The sequence below is a fragment of the Babylonia areolata genome, chromosome 35 (assembly GCF_041734735.1).
Source record: "Babylonia areolata isolate BAREFJ2019XMU chromosome 35, ASM4173473v1, whole genome shotgun sequence".
In the NCBI taxonomy this organism is placed as follows: Eukaryota; Metazoa; Mollusca; class Gastropoda; order Neogastropoda; family Buccinidae; genus Babylonia; species Babylonia areolata.
In genome coordinates this window covers 10325371-10334747 of record NC_134910.1, presented here as the reverse complement: position 1 = coordinate 10334747, position 9377 = coordinate 10325371, and the positions used below count along the sequence as shown (strand labels likewise).

The 9377-nt window shown below is 39.7% G+C and overlaps 1 protein-coding gene across 1 annotated transcript; it reads right to left on the bottom strand.

The window, feature by feature from the left end:
• Positions 1-657: 657 nt before the first annotated feature.
• Positions 658-8289, bottom strand: LOC143277954 (centrin-3-like). The gene is made up of 6 exons (XM_076582935.1): positions 8210-8289; positions 7142-7277; positions 6254-6368; positions 5481-5595; positions 4748-4824; positions 658-2888 (listed from the first exon to the last, which is right to left on the bottom strand). Exons 1-6 carry the CDS (start codon positions 8224-8226, stop codon positions 2845-2847), a joined length of 504 nt encoding a protein of 167 aa, XP_076439050.1. The 5' UTR covers positions 8227-8289; the 3' UTR covers positions 658-2844.
• Positions 8290-9377: the final 1088 nt, after the last annotated feature.

Below are 9377 nucleotides of genomic sequence, written 5' to 3'. Positions count from 1 at the left end.
GTATATATTTGAATTTCTTTTTTTATCACAACCGATTTCTCTGTGTGAAATTCGGGCTGCTCTCCCCAGGGAGAGCGCGTCACTGCACTACAGCGCCACCCTTTTTTTTTTCTTTTTTTTTTTTTTTTCAGTTGGCAGTTGTTTTTTTTGTTTTGTTTTTCCTATCGAAGTGGATTTTTTCTACAGAATTTTGCCATGAACAACCTTTTTGTTGCCGTGGGTTCTTTTAAGTGCGCCAAGTGCATGCTGCACACGGGACCTTGGTTTATCGTCTCATCCGAATTACTAGCAGGAGAAAATATCGGCGGCTGAGCCATGATTCGAACCAGCACTCTCAGATTTTCTCGCTTCCTAAGCTGACGCATTACCCCTAGCCCATCACTCCACTTGTAAGTAATCTATAATTAGGCACATCCACTAGTCTGGGTGGATTGCAGTTACCACAGACAAGGAAAGTAAACTTGGATTCATTAGTGACCATGTTTCTATAAACACACATGCACGTGCGCATTCACACATACACACACACACACACATACACACACACACACACACACAAACACGCATACTTACAAACAATACAGAAATGCATGCACCCTGCACATTGCACATACACACACATGTAGTGAAAAACACACACACAATCAAGGCTGAACATACAAATGCACACTTTTATCGTACATCTATCAACCACTACACAGAGCAACCAAAACATGACTAAAAACAACAGCGATAACAGTAATATACTATGTGATACAGAAACTATAATATATTCATACATACATTATACATTACTCATCCACTGTCACCTTCTAAAATAGCAAACAAATTTTTGCCAACAGCAACAACAACAACAAAAAACTGAAATTTTCAGCTGAACTCTTTTGCCATACTTAAACGGAGGTTGTTGTTTTTTTCTGCTCTGTTTTGGTTCAGTTCAGGTTGGTTTGTTTTTTATTTATTACTTCTAGATGAGAAGAAAATCAAATCACACTCATTCATCCTAATGTATTGTTTTGACTTTATCCTTCTTTTTTTTTTTTTTTTAAATATATATACTTTTTTTTTTTTCTTTTACACAGTTATTGACAGAAAATAATTCCTGACACAGTTAAAAGAACCAACTTGCACAACACATAAGACATACCTGTAAAACTTTTTTTTTTTTTTTTTTTTTACATTTTGCCTTTTTTTTTTTCTTCCACAAAACCGCACACTCCATTAAAATTATTTCTTTTCTGGGTTTTTTGTTGTTGTTGTTTTTGGGGGTTTTTTGTTGTCTTTTTGGGGGAGAGTGTGTGTGTGTGTGGGGGGGGGGGGGGGTTACAAAAGTGACCTTTGTTTTCTTTTCACAAAAAGAAAAACTTTTTTTTTTTAACATTGCAATATCAATGATACAAACAATTGCATAGATCACTGAAAAAGTCTGAACATATTACCATAAGGCTCAAAACCTACAGGGGAACGATAAGTATCACAAGAATAAATCTACATTTACAGACCAGTGATGTTTGAAAAAAAAACAACACTGGCTCAGATGATTGAAAAGACAAGACACTCAAAAAAGGGGATCGTAAAGGAAATGAGGAGACGCTAGTACCTCAAGTTAGCATACACTCTGAATATCAGGTCTCCACTCTTAACACACAGGTATACATCATTTGGGCTTGTGCCTTTATCCTGATTAAAAAAAAAACAACAAACATGTATCATGAGAGGATTCAGAAAGCCAGCCACAGACTACCAAAGATTTCTTTTTCTTCTTTGTAAAATGATAGAATCAAGTGACAATGTCCAAGCACAGGTCAATTTACTGACTTTTTTTTTCAATGGTACTGGCAGACGTCTTTCACATGATGTCACATGCTGGGTGCATACCCACAAAATAATGCTGCAAGGTTTGATCAGTCTCAAAGACTGGAGATTTCTGGTCTCCCTATCCCCTGAGAGAGAGGACTAAAAGTTAACTCTTTCACCACCAAGTTTCTGCGTGAAAAACACTCCCCAGCACATGTGACAAAGTTTTTAGACTCTGTGCTCAGTAACACACAATGTGATTCATGTCAAAACAACACAATGGACTTGTTCACTTCCAACTCGGTCAGGGGTCGTAGGTTAGACGTTGTTCTATTGCGCTGGAAACTGGTTTCAGCTGTCAAGCTTGGTTACAATGTGACGAATGGTCCTTTAACATGACCCTTTGATGTCGACTCAAGTCACCTATGGCTATGAACTGTCTGGTTGACTATAGTCACCTATGGTGGCGAAAGAGTTGACGTGCAGTCATGTCAAATACTTGCCCCTTATAAACATTGACTGATGAATCTGTATGTCTAAAAAAAATGAAAGTAGATGTGATGCGAAATGCATTACGGCCAGACGAGGTGGACCGCATATGCACATGTGCACAAATCCACAGACACACTCACATTCATCTACATCACCACAAAGTACATGCAATACATTCTCTGTGCATGCAAATAAACACTATTCACCGCATGTGAGAATGAGCAGATCACACCTTCATTCAGTTCATCACCATCAAATTCATATATCAGCTCACACACGTGTTCATATGAAAAAAAAAAAGACAAAAACCCCAACATGCACACACACTCTCTCTCTGTCTTTTACCCTCTCTCTCTGTTTCCACCTGCATTCTTAACTCTAGACATGCATGGATGGAATGTCAAATGTACACACACACATGGATATCCTGAACACACACACACACACATACACACGTACACAAAACCAATCCAGTCATAAACAAGGCAGCGCAGATGATGGTGCAGAATCATTCCGGACTTTTCCACAGATGGTGAGCAGCAGAGAGAATCCACATTACGTGTCCCCAGTCATGATGGCAATGAACTCGTCTTCGTTAACTGCAAACACACACAACACTATCAACATGCCGAAAAACAACAATGCAACAAACCTGTGACCAAAAAATTAACAGATAAATAAATTAGTGGGCTTTTACGTGAATGACCGTTTTTACCCCGCCATGTAGGCAGCCATAATCCACTTTCGGGGGGGGTGTCCATGCTGGGTTATGTTCTTGTTTCCATAAGCCACCGAACACTGACATGGATTACAGGATCTTTAACATGCGTATTTGATCTTCTGCTTGTGTATACACACGAAGGGGGTTCAAGCACTAGCAGGTCTGCACATATGTTGACCTTGGAGATCAGAAAAATCTCCACCCTTCACCCTCCAGGCGCCGTCACCGTGATTCGAACCCAGGACCCCCAGACTGAAAGTCCAACGCTTTAACCACTCGGCTATTGCGCCCGTCTGCTTTACTCCGACTTTCCCCATTCCACTCGTGTGTGCATGGGTACCTGACTTTGGTGGGGGAAGGTGAAGACTGCGAAAGGAGACAAACGGGCCCCCACCTTCCTGTGCCGAGCACACTGGATATGAATTCACTGACCAGACAGCCGAAAGAGGCTATGGAACCCTTAACCCTTTAACTCTCTCCATACGAACGGCGAAAGAGACGACGTTAATAGCGTTTCACCCCAATTACCACCATCAAAATATTGCAAGCGGAAGGCTCTTATACTCAAGAGGTGAATGTTGACAAAGAATACCACAATTCTGATGACAGAAGCTAAAGGTTGGGTCATTCAGACACCCACTGGACATCCAAGGGGTCTGTGTAGAGGAGAAGAGAGGACTGGCCGTACTGAGTGAGTTAACCTTCTGGAAACTCTGTACAAGACATTCCCTCTTCTGATACTATTGGAAAAACATAAGAGTACAAAGATGAGACATCAAAACCTCTGAAAAGTACAAGTTTGAAACAAAGGTAGATCTCTAAGGATAAAATCTTGGAAAAAGACTATGGGCCTGACTGAAAATAGGAAAACAATATATTATTGATGATGAATTACCGTAAAGTTCGGTCTATAAGCCGCGACTTTTTACCCCAGCTTCAACCTCTGTGGCTTTTACAATGATGCAGCTTATTTGCGGATTTTAACGATCCCGGGAGTGTCACACTTCTCATCTATTCTTAGCTGCCCTTCAACTCACCAAAATCATGATTTCTGTCCATGAATTTCTGGATGAGTTTCAGGATAGTGTGCTAACTGTTCACGTTTTATAAATCAAATCTGCACACATTAAAGCCTTCAGATCAGCATTCAGTTCTACTCTGCTCAAGCGTACACCCTCATCATGCCGAAAACGCGACGTTATGCCTATGATGCAGCCTTCAAATTGAAGGCGATCGACCTGGCAGACGACAGTGCAAGCGACGAACCAGCAGCGACCTCCTCCTTCACGTTCATGAAGTGAAAGCGAGGCTGAAGTCAGTGACAAGATGGCGGAGGAAGCTGTGCTGGTTCTCTTCAACTCGGACAGTGAAGGCGAAGATTTTAGTGGATTCCGTGAGCAGGATGACGTTGAATAAATGTGACTATCCCTAAATTATGGATCTTATTTTCGTTGTGTTTATTTATTATTTTTTTGTGGCACTAGCAGTATTTTCGCTTGCTTTTCTTTGTGTTGTTCCCGCTTGTGTTTATTTCATAACCTACAGTATTGACAGCTTTTCTGTAGTATCAGTATGTGTTCCGGTACCGGAAATAAGTGCGGCTTATAAACCAATGCGGCTTATGTATGTACAAAGTTCAATTTTTTCCAAAATTTAGTGGGTGCGGCTTATATACCGGTGCGCTCAATAGACTGAACTTTACGGTAATCCAAACATGAAAGAGTCAGAATAACTTACTTTCTCCATCACCATCTCTGTCAAACTCGTCGATCATCGCTCGCAGTTCTTCATCTGTCATGTTCTCTCCCAGTTCCCTTGAGGAAACAGAGGACAACAAACACAAGGCTCAGTCACACAAAGTAAAACATACATAAAGCTTTTGAAAACCAAGAAAGAAAGATCATTTTGAAGGAGGAAATAAAGAAAAGGGAACCAAAAAAACAAAAGAAAGCTTTTGAAAACCAAGAAAGAAAGATCATTTTGAAGGAGGAAATAAAGAAAAGGGAACCAAAAAAACAAAAGAAAGCTTTTGAAAACCAAGAAAGAAAGATCATTTTGAAGGAGGAAATAAAGAAAAGGGAACCAAAAAAACAAAAGAACAAGAAATTAAACTTTGATTTCACTCAATCGGATTAATGTCAGGTATAAGAACTGACCAAAAATATCTCTCTCTTTGTCTAATGGCCTGACAATTAAACCATCCTGCATCTCCCTCTCCCTCTCTCTCAAACAAACACACACACACACACACACACACACACACACACACACACACACACACACACATTTACACCCACACCCACAAAGAACACACACCCTCATAAACCCCACACAGTTTGATTTTTTTTTTTTTTAATTTTTTTTTTTTTTTTATTATTAAATACTGAGAACATAGAGAAAGTAACATGTAAAATTCAGAAAAATTCAATCAAAACCAAAACTGAAGAAAACAAGATGTGATCAAACTCACCTGGCAACGCGCCGGAGATTGCGTAGACTGATTTTGCCCGACGTGTCGTCGTCAAACAGTTTGAACGCTTTGAGAATCTCTTCCTGTGGGTCTCTCTCCAACATCATGTCTGTCACTGCCATTCATCATCATCATCATCATCATTATTATTATCAATGTGTGTGTGTGTGTGTGTGTGTGTGTGTGTGTGTGTGTGTGTGAGTGAGTGAGTGAGTGTGTGTGTGTGTATACATGTGTGTGTGTGTGTGTATACATATGTGTGTGTGTGTGTGTGTGTGTGTGTGAGAGTGTGTGAGTGAGTGAGTGTGTGTGTGTGTGTGTGTATACATGTGTGTGTGTGTGGTGTGTTGTGTGTGTGTGTGTGTGTGTGTGTGTGTGTGTGTGTGTGTGTGTGTGTGTGTGTGTTTGTGTGTGTGTGTACATGTGTGTGTGTGTGTGTGTGTGTGTGCTGCATGTTTGTGACAGCATGAGCATGTGTCTGCACATGCATGTATTCCAGTGTGTTTGTAGTCACAAGCACTTGTGCATGTAAATACACACAAAAAAAGTATTTCTTTTGCACTTTATAAAAATATTTGTTCTTACCACTATTACAAATACTGCTTCTACCAATGGGTTGGGTTGTTTTTTTTCATCACCAATCTTTTCCTTTCGTTGTTGTTCATCATCATATTCTTCTTCTTGTCCTACTGTCACTTTATTATGATTATGTTGTTGCTGTTGCTAACACTGACTGTAGCACTTACACAAACAAGAAGTACTTAGTAACTTACTTGTCTCATTGAAGTCGTCAAAGCTGATTTTGCCTGTGCCTTCTCTGTCGTAGTCTCGCAAGATCTTCAGCACATCAGCTTTTTTCACGTCAAAGCCAAGGGCTCTCATGGCTACCTGCAATCAAGTGGAGAAAAAAAAATCAAGCTAAATTTATTTTCTTGGTCTTTCTCTCTCTTCTCTATCCATCTCTCCATCTGTGTGTGTAGGCTGTCTCTCCCTCCTTCAGTTTGTATGTCAGTCAATCTCTCTATCACTTATACAAAGTTAATTTCATACTAGCTTGTGCTCGTTTTCTTTCCACAGTATGTCTTTGAATTTGTCATGCATTTCTATGGTTTGTGAGTGTGTGCAGAGGGTGTGTGTGTGTGTGTGTTTGCAAGGGAAGGTTGGGAGGGTGGGGTGGAGAGGGGGGGGGTTTCCAACTGCATACTCTTGGTTGTGTTGTATACATTATGTAGTATAGACATATATGTATCATATAGAGATGGAAATAAGCAATCGTGAAAAATACTGAAAGTTGAGTCAGGGTCTGGGGGCCACCTACGGCCAAACATAAACTTTTTGGGGGAGAAAAGGAGGGAGCGGGGAGGCGGTGTATGGTGGGGTAGGGGGCAGGTGCATCATCATCAGTGCCATTCCGATTCCCCACCAACAGTCCAGTGTGAAGTGGAAGATGCTCGACTGTATTCTCGGACTTGCCATTTTAGTCCCGTAGCATACTAAACTCTGGGCAGAAGCCAACCATAGCAAAAGATTTTTTTAAATTTTAAATATCTGCTGGAATTCAAACCTGCGCCCTCCAAATGTCAGTCAGCGATGCTAACCACTGCACCATGGTAGCTGAGAATACTGTAGAGAAACATTTATTTTATTTGTAAGATCCTTACCTTGAGTTCATGGTAGTCAATGTAACGGTCCTTATCCGTGTCAAACAGATCAAAGGCTTCTTTGATCTCTTGCTTCTGTTCATCAGCAAGCTCCCGTTTCTTCTTCTTCTTGTTCTTGTCCAGAGCAAACTCCGCACTGTTGAAAATGCCAATAGCTCAACTATTTACTCCTTTTACAGCAGTTTAATACACTGCATTCTATGTTGACATATATATATATACATATATGTAGCAATCATACAGATACACTTCCAAACAGTGTGTGCAGCTCAAATAACCATGCATATAATATAAACCCTAATAATGAAATGTAAATACTTCACCCAAAGCGATTCACAAGACCACTGGTAATTCTCAAGGGAAATAACCAATCACACAGCCTGCATCTTGTGGATGATCAAATGTCTCCTTCAACATGTTTGCTTTTATTATGGGTGCACTTTAATGATCAAAATGTAGTAACTGTTCCTGAAATTATTCATTTTTTGAAATTGTGTCACGAAAGATTTTGAATGCATTTAGAACACAACAAACAAAACACGTAATCTTTCAAATGATCAGGAAAAGATGTCCATAATATTGTGCACTATTCTGCTAACCAATGAATTTCCCTTTGGTTAGTATCGTTATTAACTATTATACTCATTATAAACTAAGGTTTTCTTATTTGAAATAATAAAATTTTCTTAACCACTGAAAACGTGATACTTCTCGATCAGTCAGCGATGTCTCCTCTTATCTTTTGCCCGGTATTTGAGAAGTTGGTGACCAAACACCGCTTTTAAGCCTCCACTTCTCCATCGCACCATTTAACTTTTATTTCAATCAAACGAATTCAACGATGCACTATCACAACATTGAATTTGAAAGCAGGCAGTTCGACAGGTTGATACATGAAAGAGAGCGTCCCTGGCGACTACATAATCTTGCTCTTGCAAGTTACAGCATAAGGCTCAATCCAAAGACATATACATCTGCTGATTCACTAGTCAGAATAACACTTATTTCTTTACTTATTCATTAGATCAGTTGCAAATGACTTGATTTACTTTAAAGTGTTTAACTCACCGCAGTGACAGGCTCATGTTTCCACAAGAAATCTCGCGCTGAGCAACGTAAAGTCCTCGTAAATGTGGTTTCGAATTTAGACTTGGGTTCCACCCCACATTTTAAAAAAAGTCGCTAAACTTCCTGTTTGCGTTGGAATGTTGTGGTGTGCATGCCATGCTATTCGTTGTCTATGTCGTATTAATGTATGTGCAGTCTTTAAAAATATATATGATATACTGGACAACCGGGCTAAGATAATCCTTTTGGCTGTTCTGTCATCTGAAGACTCTTTCCGATAATAAATGTAAAGGTGATATAACTCGAGACAAATAATTCAAGTTAAACGTTTTGCACATACGTCCAGTGTGACCAAACAAATACATTCGCAGACGGAAAAAAATGGAAAATATGGGTTCCTCTGCGCTGTTGCGGCGTTTTGTCCCGGAGGAGATTTGTCCGAGTTTTACACAGACCAAGAAACCTGTTGTGGTAATCAGTTTCAGTTAGAAGGTGATCCCCCCCCCCCCCCATGAGGCCTGACTTTAGCGCGTTGGGTTCTGCGGCCGTAAACAGGCGTCTGCTCAGGAGATCTGATGTGTGAATCAGAATCAGAATCAGAATCAATTTTAATGTCAATTAAACCTGAACAAGGTTTATAAGACACGCATGCAAAGTTACATGAAACCACGCATTAAAAAAAAAAAGCAAAACAAAAATAGATAAATGCTGAACAAGACATTGAATCACTCCGAGTCTTGCACGCAATGGCGTTTTTGACAGCAGTTACTGACAAATTTCCCAAACAGTCCCACAAGTTTGTCTTCCAGTATTAGCTGACTGGGTTTAATAATATTTGGAATGTAATTTTGAATTTTTTGTATGAATTCTATTCTAATTTCTTTGTATAATTCGCAGTCATCTAAGAAATGAAATTCATCCTCTATTGTTTGACATTGTAAACATAGTCTCCTTTCCTTTGGAATGTTGAAATATCGGCCTTTTTCTATTGCTAAATCATGACAGGATATTCTTAATTTGCACAATGATTGTTTTTTATTATAATTAAGATATATGGATTTGTCCGTACGCGGTGACTCCTCCTTAAGAAACTGAAACTGAAAGTGTCAAAGCGTGTGGCCGTGGACTGGTCCATATACGCTGCGCCACATCTGCTCTTTGATGGAGA

Coding starts and splice junctions, on each gene's coding strand:
- LOC143277954 (XM_076582935.1), bottom strand. Junction 5,596..6,253: donor TGACGACTTCAATGAGACAA/GTAAGTTACTAA, acceptor GATGAATGGCAG/TGACAGACATGATGTTGGAG. Junction 2,889..4,747: donor CAGAGATGGTGATGGAGAAA/GTAAGTTATTCT, acceptor GTGTGTTTGCAG/TTAACGAAGACGAGTTCATT.